Source organism: Eucyclogobius newberryi, unplaced genomic scaffold (genome assembly GCF_026437365.1).
Source record: "Eucyclogobius newberryi isolate DKJ021-1_F unplaced genomic scaffold, fEucNew1.0.hap1 SCAF_18, whole genome shotgun sequence".
Lineage (NCBI taxonomy): Eukaryota > Metazoa > Chordata > Actinopteri > Gobiiformes > Gobiidae > Eucyclogobius > Eucyclogobius newberryi.
The window spans coordinates 6,615,464-6,632,359 of NW_027315812.1; the positions used below are offsets into that span (position 1 = coordinate 6,615,464).

General features: G+C 39.0%; 1 protein-coding gene across 1 annotated transcript in view; it reads left to right on the plus strand.

Annotated features, from left to right (window-relative positions):
- Positions 1 to 16,896, plus strand: part of cdh10a (cadherin 10, type 2a (T2-cadherin)) — a 75,749-nt gene that overhangs the window by 13,829 nt on the left and 45,024 nt on the right. Inside the window, exon 2 of the mRNA XM_072450419.1 lies at positions 6,333 to 6,627. Coding sequence (XP_072306520.1) covers positions 6,333 to 6,627 — 295 coding nt within the window. The remainder of the gene's footprint in view (positions 1 to 6,332; positions 6,628 to 16,896) is intronic.

The window sequence follows — 16,896 nt, forward strand, 5'->3', positions numbered from 1 at the left end:
ATATACACAATACAAATATATATGACATTTCACACCGAGCGCAGTCCTTTTTAATAGACTTTAGCGCTGCTCATTTGAACTTGACAGCGTCTTGTTACTCACGCCAACCCCATTTTGAAATTCAACAACTCCTGCCTGTGTTTTTCTGACTTCCATCCAAAACTTTTTCTTTTTTTTTCACCCTCTTTCACTGTTGACATCCAAAGAAAAATAATTAGTTCCCCTTCCCTTTCACCACAGCATGCGCGGCACATTAATATTAATACAGTCCTGACGTGCGCAGAGTCTCCCTAACTACGTGTCATTTGAAATTGTGTGCTGAATATATCCGCTGTCACGAGCCGAGGTTTAATGAGTTTGAATCCAGGTTTGTCGTCCACGTTTCTCCCTTTTTTCTGACGAGGTTGAGATGCTCGGAGTGGATGGAAAAGGTCGGATTGGACTGGCCTGTAGAGGTCAGAGGTCAGAGGCAGCCGCTGTGGAGGCACGGGCGAGGGAACGGGATTAAATGAGGACCGGACCAGGATTTAATCGGGATCACTAAAACGAGACTAAAATCGGACAAATCTGAACGAAACCAGGACTAATACAAGACTAAATCAGGACAAAACCAAATGAAATCCAGAACAAAACAAAGACTGAAGCAGGTTTGCATTGGGGCTGAACTGGAACTAAACCAGGACTAAACCAATTCTAAACCAGTCTAAACCCAGACTAAACCAAGACTAAACCAGGGCTAAACCAGGACTGAATCAGGACTAAACCAGGACTAAACCAAGTCTAAACAAGTACTAAACCAGGGCTAAACCAGGTCTAAACCAGGACTAAACCAAGACTAAATCAGGACTAAACCAGGTCTAAACCAATTCTAAACCAGTCTAAACCCAGACTAAACCAAGACTAAACCAGGGCTAAACCAGGTCTAAACCAGGACTAAACCAGGTCTAAACCAGGGCTAAACCAGGTCTAAACAAGGACTAAACCAAGACTAAACCAGGACTAAACCAGGTCTAAACAAGTACTAAACCAGGACTAAATCAGGACTAAACAAGGTCTAAACCAGGACTAAACCAGGTCTAAACCAGGTCTAAACAAGTACTAAACCAGGACTAAATCAGGACTAAACCGGGTCTAAACAAGGTCTAAACCAGGACTAAACCAGCTCTAAACCAGGACTAAACCAGGACTAAACCAGGACTAAACCAGCTCTAAACCAGGTCTAAACCAGGACTAAACCAGGACTAAACCAGGACTAAACCAGGACTAAACCAGCTCTAAACCAGGTCTAAACCAGGACTAAACCAGCTCTAAACCAGGACTAAACCAGGACTAAACCAGCTCTAAACCAGGTCTAAACCAGGACTAAACCAGGACTAAACCAGGGGCGTAGAGGGACACATTTAGCAGATGCAAATGAAGATTCACGCTTGTGTGGAAAAGTATACCGTGAATTTGAATGTGGAGGAAGACGACGATGATGAGGCTGAAGATGGATTGTTCGTAGCAGGAGTTTGGTGCATAAATTGAATCCACAGGGAAGCCACTGATATTTACATCTCTAAAATTAGCCGTTTGTGTCAAAACAAACAAGGAAACAGATCCATAATTCAAATAGAACGGAGCGTCAATAGTGGCTTCAAGAAGGCTTCAGATGTTTATCCCATCGTTCCTTTCAACGTCGACTGTAACCATCAAATATGTCACAGGAAATATATTCATAGTAAAAAAAATACGCTATGAGAAAATAAGTCAAGGTTCTTTGTTTTTATTTGTGAAAATTCAATATCAAATGAGTTGTAAATATATAATATGAATAGTGAATTGTAAAAAAAAAACTTGATGTATTTTTGAAACAGAATTCTTTCCAAACATGTGATTTTCTGGTCCTCCATTAAGATGTAAATATATATTCCCATTCTTTGTCTGTCAAAGCAAAATTCCCATGTGTTTTTAATGCATGCAGTAGAGTGGTTATCTAGATTATTAATGCCGTTATATCATTTAGATTTATCGCTTGAAAAGGTCTCATTTATAAGCTTTAATAAATATTTCAATCAGAGTTATAATGGTCTTTGCTCTGCTTCATTTCTCAGTATCAATAACTCAGTATTTGCACTTACTTATAAAAAAGTCCGATTCTTTCAACAAAATCAAAGCTTTTCATATGATTTCCTTTTACAATCTGTTACAAAACGTGTACACCTTTTTCTATTCTGTTAAATTATATTCAATTCAATGATATTCTATAAGGTCGGTGCCGTGCAAAACCTCCAACCAAGTTAAAGCGCCCCCTACAGGTTAGATGACTTATTGAACTAAAATGCAGTGCAATGCAATTTTGCTCAAAATTATGAAAATGTTATCCCAGAATAGCACATTTTTTATTTTTATAATTTCACTTCCTGTTTGTAATTGATGACATCACACTAGGAAATTACCCAGCAAACACTGGGCCAAAACTAATCTTCGTTATTTCGTTGGATTAACGTTTGGAGGGTCAAAAAAATATGCATAAACTTTGACTGGAGAGTTCCTAGATGTCACTTCCTGTCATTTCCCACAGATGTTCTCCACAAATACCTGCTTGATTGGTGTAAAACTATAAGTACAACAGGTATAAATACACCAAATAAAGTAAAAATTGGAAAATCGTAAAAACCTTGTCATAGGCACTTTAAGACTTTCCTTGTCGTAAGCGCAGATTTTACCCAAGGATTTTCAATTTCATTTCGTATTGTATTGTTTGTTATCTAACAGTAAGACAATAGATATTTATTAAGCTTCATATTCTGGGTCACACCAGCACAAGAACGCTCCGATTGGAGCTGAAATAACGTCAAGTCTTTTCCTTTTGAAAGTTGAAGTGTTTTGAATTGAGATTTTTTGCCTTGAAACACAAATCTTGAGATGGTTTTATTCCTCTCGACAGATATAATCATTTTCAAACTAAACATCTAAACAATGCAAAATTCAAAAGGTACAAAAAATAAAGATTAAATAAATAATAAATACATTTTAACAATGCATTTACAGCAAGAGTGAAGCCATGGTTATTTGATAAAATTGTGTCTGAAAGGAAGAACTCATCAGAAAAATAACACAAAAAAGAAAAACAAATAAAGAGTATTTTAATAATTGCATTTATCAGACTTTTTCAAGATAATGCCGCCGGACTTCTACTTTTCCACCCCGTTTCCACCTCGGCCCGCACACGGGTTAAAGGGGCGCGTTCAGGCAACCGCATGAAATCGTCGCGTTACATAATTCATACGCCCTCTTTATTTACCAGACAATATTCCAGACAGACAGCGGAGCAACGAGTTTGCACGTCCCAATAAAAACAAAAGCGGCGGCGGCGGTGCAGTGCTGATGCAAACGCTGGTAAAACGAGAGAGCCGCTCTGCTAATAACCGACTCCAACTGCTCGGAATGTTCATCTGACAGAACGGGCCTCAATCTGCTGTTGAGACGGAAAGAAATACTGCGTGAAATGATTACAGTTTTCTACAAGGTTGAGTCATTGTGATACGTGTAAGACTTTACTGTGCAATGTGAGCCATTCTGTTCCTCGCCGTAAAGAATCTAAATGTGGAAGGAGAAGAAATACAATGACTTTTGTAATATACAGTACCGTATTTTCCGGACTATAAGTCACACTTTTTTTCTTAGTTTTGGCCGGGGTATGACTTATACTTCTATTTATACCTATATACTTGACTCACATTGTCAACATAAAGCTTTCATACAACTCCCATATTTATAACTCAAGAATGAGTAAAAGTGCCGTTTTTACCGTATTTTCCGCACTACAAGGCGCATTTAAAAGCCTTTAATTTTCAAAAAAAAAAAACAACAGTGCGCTTTATAATCCTCATATAGGGATTAATTCTGGTTGTGCTTACTGACCTAGGTACATGTTTTGTTTTGCTTAGTGCGTTTTATAGTCCGGTGCACCTTATATATGAAAAAAACTATCTAAAATTGACCATTCATTGACAGTGCGCCTTATAATCCAGTGCGCCTTATAGTGCGGAAAATACGGTACTTATACTCCAGAGCGATTTATATGTGATATTATTTGTTATTTTCACACTTTCATTTCATACTCCAGTGCGACTTATACATGTTTTTCTTCTTCTCTATTATGCATTTTTTGGCTGGTGCGACTTATAGTCTAGTTAATACGGTATATACGGCACTTTTACTCCTTCTCGAGTTATAAATATGGAAGTTGTATGAAAGCTTTATGTTGACAATGTGAATTTTTTTTTTTTTTTTTCGCACGCTCTTTGTATGATTGTTTTCTCTCATTTTTGTGTCTTTATCCTTTGAAAATACCAGATTTTGTGGATAATTTTTTGTTCTCCTTCACTTTTTTATTCATATTTCAATTTAATTTTAGAAAAAACAAACAAATTACATTTACTCTTACTTACTTTTTTGGATCACTATTTGTATACGTGTACTTGAGGAATATTATTTGAAGTAACGGTGCGACTCAGATCTAAATTAGGTCCAAATTAGATCTAAAATGGGATTAAACCGTGGTTTAAGTGGTTTTAACTAGATGATGAGTGCAAGATGATGAACTGTCACCTTTAAATATATTTTCAGTTTTTCTCCTGACGAAAATGAGCCAATTCAAAAAACATGTGACTACAACAAAGTCAGAATTGCAGAAGATGGTTTCAAAAGCATTTATCTAAGAAAGTAGAGTTGTCCCTTGTTATTTTCACCCTGGTTTTTAGATACTGGTATAAGATTAGATACTAAATTATTCAAGAATTAAAACAGAAACGTGGAAGAAACGCACGTAAATTGAGGTTTAACTATCGCACAAAACATAATATCACTTTGTACTCTTATTAGGAAAAAGTAATTTTATTGTTGGACGTCTCTTTTTAGCAATTTTTTTTTTTTTTTTTAATAGTTTCAATTGAGACAACATACTCAATATTAAAATTTTACATACATCCAAAACAATAATTGCGATTTGTAATATTTCCTGTTAAAAATTACTTTTCTTGGTGATATCGAATTTTTTCCTTTTTCATATAATAAAAAAAATGACAAAAATGATTCTAGTAATTTTAGTTAAAGACGAATTTTTTTTTTTTTTTTTACATACATCCAAAACAAAAAATGTGATTTGTGATATTCCATGTTTGTGTTTATGGTGGGATCAAATATTTTCTTTCATCAAATTAAAGTAAGATGTTTTCATATCATAAGAAAACCACTAAAATTATTCTTGTAATTTTAGTTGTAGACGTCACTTTTTAGATACATTTTAATCATTTCAATTCAGACAACATACTCCATATTCTAATTTTACATACAAACAAAACAAAGTGATTTGTGATATTTCATGTTTGTTTTTTTGGTGATATTGAATCTTTTTTTTCCATCAAATTAAAATAAGAAGTTTTCATATCATAAAGGAAAGTACTAAAAAGCCAAATGAATAGGAATATAGTGGAATGTTGTGGGGTATTGTGGGATATTGTGTAATATTGTAGAATATAGTAGAATATTGTGGAATATTGTGGGATATTGTGGGATATTGTGGAATATTGTTGGATATTGTGGGATATTGTGGAATATTGTGGGATATTGTGGGATATTGTGGGATATTGTGGGATATTGTGGAATATTGTGGAATATTGTGGGATATTGTGGGATATTGTGGGATATTGTGGAATATTGTGGGATATTGTGGGATATTGTGGAATATTGTGGGATATTGTGGGATATTGTGGAATATTGTGGGATATTGTGGAATATAGTAGAATATTGTGGGATATTGTGGGATATTGTGGGATATTGTGGGATATTGTGGAATATTGTGGAATATTGTGGGATATTGTGGGATATTGTGGGATATTGTGGAATATTGTGGGATATTGTGGGATATTGTGGGATATTGTGGGATATTGTGGGATATTGTGGGATATTGTGGAATATTGTGGGATATTGTGGAATATTGTGGGATATTGTGGGATATTGTGGGATATTGTGGAATATTGTGGGATATTGTGGAATATAGTAGAATATTGTGGGGTATTGTGGGATATTGTGGGATATTGTGGGATACTGTGGAATATTGTGGGATATTGTGGGATATTGTGGAATATTGTGGGATATTGTGGGATATTGTGAAATATAGTAGAATATTGTGGGGTATTGTGGGATATTGTGGGATATTGTGGGATACTGTGGAATATTGTGGGATATTGTGGAAGATTGTGGAATATTGTGGGATATTGTGTAATATTGTGGGATATTGTGTAATATTGTGTCGCTCACTGCTCGTTGTCCCTCTCCTCTTCCAGATCCACTCGAACATGGACAAAGACGACGGTAACGTGAAGTACGTCCTGACCGGGGACGGCGCCGGGACGCTGTTCCTGATCGACGAAAAGTCCGGAGACATCCACGCCACCAAGCGCCTGGACCGCGAGGAGAAGGCCATGTACACGCTCCACGCCAAAGTCCTGGACCGCACCACGCTCGGCGAGCTCGAGCCCGACACCGAGTTCAACATCAAAATACACGACATCAACGACAACGAGCCCCGCTTCGCCAAAGACGTGTACTTCGCCAGCGTCCCTGAGATGTCCGAAGTGGGTGAGTGGCGCGTTTCGGATTTGAAGACGCGATCGTGGTCCTGGAAGTCGCTCCATTGGTCAGAGGCGTCACGATGATCAGGTTTATCCATGATCGTGATTATTCAGGTCATAATATAATAATAAGAACCAAAAAATAATCATCGTGACCATTTTAAAAGCCAAATTAAGACTTTTTTGTTCAATATAAAGCCCAAAAAATGAACCTAAATTTAAAGAATTTTATTTATCTGGCTTTTTTTGGTCAAATTTAATTTTATTTTTTAGAAAGTTCAGTTTGGTAACGCTGCACAAACTCGAGGAATATAATGTGTCAGATCACGAGAATGGAAGAAAATGAAAGATTTCACTGTTTGATGACGGCCTCGATAATCGAGAATAATTGTTAAACCGTGATTTTTTAAATTTTTTTCCACAATATTCTTAACACTAACATTCGATATCGTTACGTCCCCACTATTGATATTGGATTCAGACCAAGTAGAAGTTAGTGCACAGAAGACGCAGACACACCGTGAAACAAGAAGTACTTTCCGAGATGTAGAACTATAGTATCCAGGACATAGAAGTAGCGTTTAGTACTTCCAAATAGGGATGTAACAATAACTCCTTTGCTTAAATGCATCGTTTTGTTGCTTCATTTCAGTGCAACAAACGTGAAGAAATAACGGTTATTAAGCACCTGTCAATGCGTTACAATATCGCAATATATATTATACCGTGAAATTATATTGTATCTGTCGTATACTAGGACTGTCACAATGTCAAATTTTATTGTTGCAATTATTGTGGGGGGAAAAAACCCTCACACAGACAAAATAAAGTTAATTTTGACTAAAAACAGCCAGATAAAATACAGTTCTTTACATTTAGGTCAATTTTTTGGGCAAAATATTAAAAAAAACTTAATTTTGCTTCTAAAATTGTCACGATTATGATTATTTGGTTCTTACGATTATACTGTGACCCGAATAATCACGATTATTGATTAACCTGATCATCGTGACATCCCTAACCCCTACTTCAGAGTCTGGTCGTGGAGAAAATGAGTCCAGAGCCCCTTCGTCTGAGCCGGTTGTCACGGTAACCACAGACGCAGATCCAAGTGGAGGCTTCTAATTGCAGAGTGTGACGTTAAACCGTTTGCTCGTGAAGCCCACACACTCACACCGAGCGGTCCAACCAGAGCAGAGATCATCTCAAGAGAGGCTGTTGCTTTGACTGACGGGTCTGGGTTGTCGTGGCAGCAAAGGGTTTCCACGGTTTGATATTGGAAAACTTATGCAATATCAGAGGCGCCGATACGTTTTCTGCCCCGTCGTCATCACAGTTTTGTCCTCAATGCAACAGATTTGTCTTTGTAAAAGTAATAATGAGAGAAAATGGAACTGGGATAATAAAAAAGATGGTTTAAACAATCAAGAAACACATTATTTTATATCCAAGTTAACTGTATTTGCTTTTTCATTTCCCAAAAGTGAACAGTTTATTTGCAAGCTTTACTATAACTCTACAAAATCCAACAAAATAAAGTTAAATTTGACAAAAGCAGACAGATAATATATATATATAATATAATATTCTTTACATTTAGGTCCATTTTTTGGCAAAATGTTGAACTAAAAATACTTAATTTTGCTTCTAAAATTGACAGGATTATTATTTTTTGGTTCTTACAGTTATATTGTGACCTGAATAATCATCATTATCGATTAACCTGATCATTGTGACATCACTGACTTTTGTGGTTGAACGTTTAAACAATCATGCGACACATAAATATAGATAACTGTCTTTGCTCATTAATTTCCCAAAAGTGAACAGTTTATTAGTGAACTTGGCATAAATGTGTGAGCCTTGATATGAATTAAAAAATCTTCATTTCAAATCTTAGTGTTATGGTTATTGTGAGAAAAACACAGCACAATTTTAACAATTCAAGACGACTGCGATCAAGACCAAACAACAGGGGAACTTTTCATTTTCTTTCAATCTCTTTGTCGACCGCGTTCATTTTCCAGCACATTTGTGACCGGCTTTGCCAAATCCAACAAAATAAAGTTATTGTGACAAAAACAGAGCGATAAAAATAACATTTAGAGTTATTTTTTGGACTTAAAAACTGCTTTTGCTTCTCAAATTGCCACCATTTTAACATTTTGGTTATCAGAAGATTATATCGTGTCCTGAACGATCTCGATTATCGATCGAACTAATAATCTCGACATAAAATTTTGTTTTATGTTGAACCGAACAAGACAACCGCCAAGTTCCTATATTGCCATTGTTACTGAACAGAATTCACAAACAAACACTTTTGTATTCTGAAATATTTGATCTGAATCAGCTAAAAATGAAAAAAATCATATTGTTCAATGCCGCACTGCCGAAGATCGAGTGTGAATATGTGGCACGGGAGCAGGAAATGTGAACATATGAATCAAAAGATGGTCAAATTCAACTTTTCACACAAAAAAAACTCATATTTTGGCAATATTTTCATCTCAAAACGATCAAAATTCCATCTCGCCGCCTCATCACGTTCTTTTGTATTTATCAGTTGGCCCGGACTCATTGGGCATTCGCCCATTTGCAGATTCTTAATACGCCGTCGCCCTATTGAGCATTTAGATTGTCGGCGTCCTTTCCAATTAAAGACTTGCTTGGTTGCGCTCCACTTTATCCCATTCAGAGTCATCTAAATACACCGATCGGGCTGAATGCAAACACGGCTTATGAACACAATGCGCCCGGCTCGAAATCAATCTGCAATTACACAGCCATGAACTACAAGCACGCACAGCGATCGTCCACGTGGCACTTTGAGGCGGGCGCTGTCCGTGGTGCTGAAGGAACTCGTTGGCCTCTTGCATTACACGATTGTCTGTGACCCGAGCCAAACTGAATACTGGGTTTACTGCTAAAATGTGTCATAAAAGTGGCAATAAAATGTTTTGTTTGTGTTCACATTGTTATTCAGGTAATTAGTTGTCACATGAGTTGGGATGTCAAGATTATCAGGTTAATCGATAATCGGTCACAATATAACCATAAGAACCAATTTTAGAAGCAAAATTAAGTCATTTTCGATCAATATTCAGCCCAAAAAATAAATCTAAATGTAAATAACTTTTGCCGCTCACAAACTTGAGGAATAGTCACATGTCAGACAACGAGAATAAAAGAAAATGGAAGATTTCACTGATGATTAGTCACAATAATCATTAAATCAAGATGTTTTTTCACGCAATAATTGCAACACTAACATTTGATATTGTGACAGTCCTACATTTGAGAGATCAGAAAAGAAAAGCATGATTAAATGTTAGTTTATTTGTATTTGTATTAATAACAAGTGATTGATTGATTGATTGATTGATTGATTGAGTAAGGAACAAACTAGAACTAAACCAAGTCTTTATTTGGTCCAAACACAATCAAAACCAGGACTAACTTGTTTGCAAATCAACAAAAACAAACAAAAAGTGCTTGATTAAAACATATTTGCTTCAAACTGAACTAGATTTTGGATTAGAAATGTTTGGTCTTTCATTGCAACAAAGCTGTACTTCCGGGTCAGGTTTGATTACAGAAAAATAACAACGACGATTGGATTTTGGAGTCAAATCAAATCAAATCAAATCAATTTATTTTTGTAAGGCCCAAAATCACAACAACAGTTGCCTCTGAGGGCCACAGGGAGAAATGAATCAACAATGTCTGTGGTGGCGATGAAGTCAGACAATGTCTGTGGTGGCGAGGGACGATGTCCCAGGGTCCTCTGTCCTTAGACTCTCCTTCTCGGCCAGGAAAAACTACAAAAAAACCTCTTTGGGAAAAAAGCGTAGAAACCTGGAGGAGTTCCAGTGAAGGAGAGATCCGACTCTCACAGACGGACAGACGGACACGAGGAGACTGGAGCTGGACCCACTCTTCAGGCAGAAGAGGGACCGACTGAGGCGAACTGGACCCACTCTTCAGGCAGATGAGGGACCGACTGAGGCGAGCTGGACCCACTCTTCAGGCAGATGAGGGACCGACTGAGGCGAACTGGACCCACTCTTCAGGCAGATGAGGGACCGTCTGAGTCGAGCTGGACCCACTCTTCAGGCAGATGAGGGACCGACTGAGGCGAGCTGGACCCACTCTTCAGGCAGATGAGGGACCGACTGAGGCGAACTGGACCCACTCTTCAGGCAGATGAGGGACCGTCTGAGTCGAGCTGGACCCACTCTTCAGGCAGATGAGGGACCGTCTGAGTCGAGCTGGACCCACTCTTCAGGCAGATGAGGGACCGTCTGAGGCGAGCTGGACCCACTCCTCAGGCAGATGAGGGACCGTCTGAGGCGAGCTGGACCCACTCTTCAGGCAGATGAGGGACCGTCTGAGTCGAGCTGGACCCACTCTTCAGGCAGATGAGGGACCGTCGGAGGCGAGCTGGACCCACTCTTCAGGCAGATGAGGGACCGTCCACACAGGGCAGGGACCACTTCACCAGGGGAGGGGCATCTGGGTCCACAGGTCCTCAGGAGTGAGAGAAAGAAAAGAAGGCGGTGAACAATTTGCAAGTGGAATCAAAAAATAAATATTGTTTGATAGCATAAGTAGTCAGAAGAAGAGGATAGTGCTCAAGCTGCCATACTTCCCCCAGCATAGTTACTCCTAGGGCAGCGTAGCTGAAGCTGTGGGTTTATGTTTCTGTTCCTAACTACTCTGACCATAAGCGATTTCGAAGAGGAACGTTTTAAGCCTGGACTTAAATGAAGAGACTGTGTCAGCATATTTAACATGGGTCGGGAGCTGATTCCATAACACAGGAGCTTGGTAGCTAAACGCTCTACCTCCTACAGTACTTTTAGAGACTCTTGGCACCACCAGAAGGCCGGCATTCTGAGAGCGAAGAGCTCTGTTTGGATGATATGGTTCTATAGCATCTTTGAGGTAGGATGGGGCCATGTCATTTATGGCTTTGTAGGTCAAGAGTAGAATTTTGAATTTGATTCTAGACTCGACGGGGAGCCAGTGAAGAGACTTCAGCACTGGCGTAATGTGCTCTCTTCTTTTTGTTCCTGTTAGTAATCTTGCTGCTGCATTTTGAACCAGTTGAAAGCTTTTTATGGAGCTTTTAGGACACGCTGCAAGCAGGGAGTTACAGTAGTCTAATCTAGTCGTTACAAATGCATGGATAAGTTTTTCGGCATCACTTTTAGGCAGGATTCTTCTGATTTTGGCGATGTTGCGCAAATGGAAATAGGCTGTTTTACAAGCTTGATTTATATGAGCTTTAAATGAGAGCTCCTGGTCAAATAAGACTCCAAGGTTTCTTACAGTAGAACTGGAGGCTACACTGACATTGTCCAGTGTGACTATCTGCTCAGATAGTGCGTCTCGTAGATGCTTAGGGCCAAGCACAATGACCTCGGTTTTTTCAGGGTTAAGAAGCAGGTAGTTTAGTGTCATCCAGGTTTTTATCTCCTTCACACAAGTACTAAGTCTGTCTACTTGATCGCTCTGATCAGGTTTCATTGATAAATACAGCTGAGTGTCGTCTGCATAGCAGTGGAAGTTAATGCCATGCTTTCTGATAATGTTGCCTAATGGCAGCATATAAAGAGTAAACAGAATTGGACCGAGTACCAATCCCTGTGGCACACCGTAAATTACTTTAGAGCTTGGTGAGGAGCTCTGGTTTACATTAACAAATTGGAACCTATCAGATAGATAGGATTTAAACCAGCTGAGGGCTGTTCCTCCAACACCTACATCACATTCTAACCTCTGCAGTAGAATGTTGTGGTCGATGGTGTCAAACGCTGCGCTGAGGTCCAACAGAACCAGGATTGAGACCAGTCCATCGTCAGCGGCTAATAACAAATCATTTGTGACTTTAACTAGTGCAGTTTCAGTGCTGTGGTGGGCTCTGAACCCTGACTGGAAAACTTCAAATAAGTTATTGTCCTGCAGGTGGCGACAAAGCTGTTTTACTACAACTTTTTCAAGGATTTTAGAGACGAAGGGAAGATTTGAAATAGGTCTGTAGTTTACCAATAGGTCGGGATCTAGATTAGGCTTTTTCAGAAGAGGTTTAATGACTGCATGTTTGAAGGACTGTGGAACATAGCCACTTTCGAGTGAAGTATTTATTATATTAAGAATAGGGTCTATAATTAGGGGAAGAATGTCTTTGAGGAGTCTGCTTGGAATGGGGTCTAGGACACAAGTTGAGCTTTTAGAGGACATAATGGCTGAAGTTATCTCTGCTTGATCAACAGCTGTGAACCTTTCTAAGTTTACAGGTGGATTTATATGGGACGTTAGATTTACAGCTTGGGCTAGTTCAGGGCTAATAGCGGGGGTAATTTCATCTAATTTATCTCTGATTGTTTTTATTTTATTATTAAAAAATAGGAGGAAATCATCAGAGCTAAGTGTAGCTGGGATTGAGGGCTCTACTGCACTGTGACAGTTTGTTAGCCTGGCTACAGTGCTGAAAAGGAATTTAGTGTTACTTTTGTTGACTTCTATTAGATTTGAATAATATCTGGTTTGGGCCTTACGCAGAGCCTGCTTATAGGACAGCAGGCAACTTTTCCATGCTTTTAGGGATTCTTCGGTGTGAGAGCGACGAAATAATCCCTCTAACTTTCTAACTCTTTGTTTATGTGAACGCAGTTCTTGGTTGTACCATGGGGAGGCACGCTTTGGCCTAATGACCTTCTGTTTTAACGGCGCGACAACGTCAAGAGCAGACTTCAGAGAATTCATGGTCAAGTCGACACATTGATCACTTATACTGGGACTAAAGCTGTTCTCAGCAGGATCACATGACATGTCACTGAATATTGGCTCTATTATTTCTTTGAATTTTGAGATAGATTTTTCAGATATTGTCCTTTTCATTATAACTTTATTTTGTGGGACTGGATGATCTTTAAGAATAAACTGAAAGGTAATTAGGAAATGATCTGACAATATAGGGTTTTGAGGGAAGACAATGAGGTCACTAATCTCTGTTCCATACGTTAGGACAAGATCCAGAGTGTTCTTGTGAGTGTGAGTCGGTTTATTTACATTCTGAGTGAAACCAATGCTGTCTAACAAGGCGCTGAAGGCATTACTGAGAGCGTCATCACTCATGTTCACGTGGATATTAAAGTCTCCAAGTAAGAAGTAAATGAATATTCCGGCCCTAAAATGGAGCCTGGAGTCATTTTAAACTGATGTCAGCTCCAAAGCGCGGACTCTGAACAGACAAACTGACGCTGGAACACAGTAAGTTAAACTCAGGGGGGAATTCGTACAGACATTTACAAAAACACGAACGAGCCGCGCGGGACGAAGCAACACAGACGACGCTCATAATTAGTGCGGTTTGCTCCAGGTCCACAGGTGAGACTAATCCCGCCACGTCTGCTCAAGAAAACAAACACTTCAGCAGCAGCAGTCGCTAAACGTGTTGGAAATATGACCCCGACTGGCCCCAAAAAGCGACGCGACAAACCCAAAATGACCCGGTGCATAACTTTTGCACAAAAATATAATTAAACCGTCACACTTTTCGCCCTTTTTGTTTGTCTTCTGGCAGCTCATAATTCTCCTTAGACCGAGTGGAACCGAGCGATCGCAGTTCTTGGCGTCCATAAACAACGCGCTGCACATTTTCGGCTCCGGGAACGCGCGGCGCTCTGGGACCCGCGCTCTTGGCCGCCGCCCCCGCTCGTCTCCGCCGCGCTAGCTTTATGGACTCCGGGCCCGAGCAAACTGGTTAATCAGAGCAGCGAGCCGTGAAAAGTCAAAGGCGCTCGCTTGGCTTCGGTCGCCGTCAGCGCGGGGGCCCGTAAGTGGGACAGATGCGCGCCGGCTTCATTTGTATGCGCCGGGCGTTTGGACGGGAGCGGGACACTGCAGAGGTCTCCTGAATGCCAAGGACGGCGTTAGCGGCGCTATTGACATGCTACGTGGATTACGGCAGCGGCGACGACACGAGCGCTCTGGTTTAAGGTTAAAGACAAATAGAGCTTTGGGTTTTTTTTGCTCAAATAAACCGTCAAATTGTAGGACAGACCCAACAAGATTAGGTTTTTAGAAATGCACATTACGGAAACATATCTTATTGCAAATTCTCTGACAAGCATGGAGATTAAGATTGGAGTTGTGATTTGTGTTGTTCTGATAGAATTCTGTTCAAAGTTGACATTTACTCGACAAAGCTTTGTTTATTGGCCATTTGTAGATGAGAAAACACTTTAGAAATAGGGCAAAAAGCTCAGCGCGCGCAGTGAAATCGGTCCGGGAGAAGAAGACTGAAATATAAACCAGTTGAACTATAAGAATCACATGCAAACTAAAGGATTCTTCAAAAATAACAGCCTTTGCCCATCACATTCATTCAAATCCATCCATTGTGGGTTTGATTTGGAGCTCGCAGCCCTTGATCTCGGGCGTTCAATGCAATGGAACCAAAACGTATATTGTACAGATACCCACGCCACAGTTGCTCAGTAAAGATGGATGAAATATCTCATCCACTTTTCCGACAAATGGACTATTATGGCGCGACAGAGGCTCCGATCGACTCATTGTGACTCGTGAGACGTTCGGAAACGAGGTTATTTTCACTCACGCGTCAGAAGAAGATGCTGCTCTCGAAAGAAAGCCATAAGAGGACTCGAGCGTCATGAGTCATGCGGCCGGATTAGACATTTGGAGTTAGGTAGTGAGGAAATAGAGAATGGTTAGAACATCATTCGCTTACACCTGAAGAACAGCGGTCATTTTTTGTCAATTAATGCTTTTTTTTAATCAGTGTTTCTGTTCTCAAAATATAAGATGTCACCTGGAAACTACAGCGTTGTCCAAGCTGCTCCTAAAGACGTTTTAGTGTTTAATTTAATAAATTTTATGAGAAAATGGCCATTGAAGTTACAAGATCAGCGCTTAAAGTAGAACTACTCACGCCAAACTGTAAAATTGTGGACTTGATGATGTCTCATTCTGAACCTTCTGAGATTATTTTTGATATACAGACATTTTCATTAAACTTTCATTAAGTTTACTCATATATCGTATTTTGTGGACTATAAGTCAGACCTTTTTTTGGCCGGGTTGCGACATATATGTAATGTTATTCGTTATTTTCGCACTGGCAACCACAAGAGGGCGCTCTAAGCTCTAAGCGACGCAGAAGAAGAATCTGCACTTCCTCTTCCTCTGGAGTTTGTGGAGTTGTTTAGAAGTGACACAGAGGAAGAAGAATTCAATGGATTTAGTGATACATTTCCCCAAAAATGCGACTTATATATGTTTTTTCTTCTGTATTATGCATTTTTTGGCTGGAGCAACTTATAGTCCGGAAAATACGGTACTACAATTTTTAATCCAACATGTCGACAAAATAAAGCAAGAAATATAAACTTCAATCAAATCAAATTCTCAGATTTATACATAAAAAATGTATGATTTTTTTGTTTTGTTTTTTGCTTTGGTATATTTGTGCTTATTTTATTAGTGCTAACATTTGTCTATTTTGCTTTGCTATGAAACTGTATTATTTGCAAATAATAAAGTAAAAATATATATACAAGTAGAAAAAAGGGAAACGATTACATGAAAAAGTCTAATACATTTTCTTTACATTAAGTGCAAAGTAAACAAAAGAAAATTCTAGTTCATTAAGTTGTTTTTCTGCCGTGTCTCACCACATTAACTAAATTACAATTACTAATAATCAAATTGTTCTAAACAGCAAACAACTGCAATTCTGATTCATATTTTTATTCATAACTCTTTGTTTTTGAAAGCAAAAGTAACACGTAATCAAATTGTTAAATATTAACGCGCTGCACCTGCTTAAGTCAAATTTTAATCAAAATTCAACTGTTGATCTCACATTCATGCGACCGACTTGTTTTGAATGTGGCTTCGTTGTTTCTTTTTTGTTTTTAATGCACCCATTTTTCCCACTTTTTTAACTGAGTGGCAGCAGCATAATTAACACCGTCACAGGAATTTACATAAAATTAGGAATGCATAAATTCATACACTCTCAAAGGCGATTAATTAAAATTCAAGTAATCAGCGACAACAATACAGTAGCGAGTCAAAATATTTAGAGCCAAAGCGCTTTGGAAAGTCGCAGAAAAGATGTTAACAGCGCTGCGTTTTCGGCCGTCAATCAAACGAACGTGGGGTTTTTTGTCTTCCAAACGCACGGCCCTAATTAGCACATAAATCGGGCTGGTTTATTTATTATTTGACATCTTCGACATGG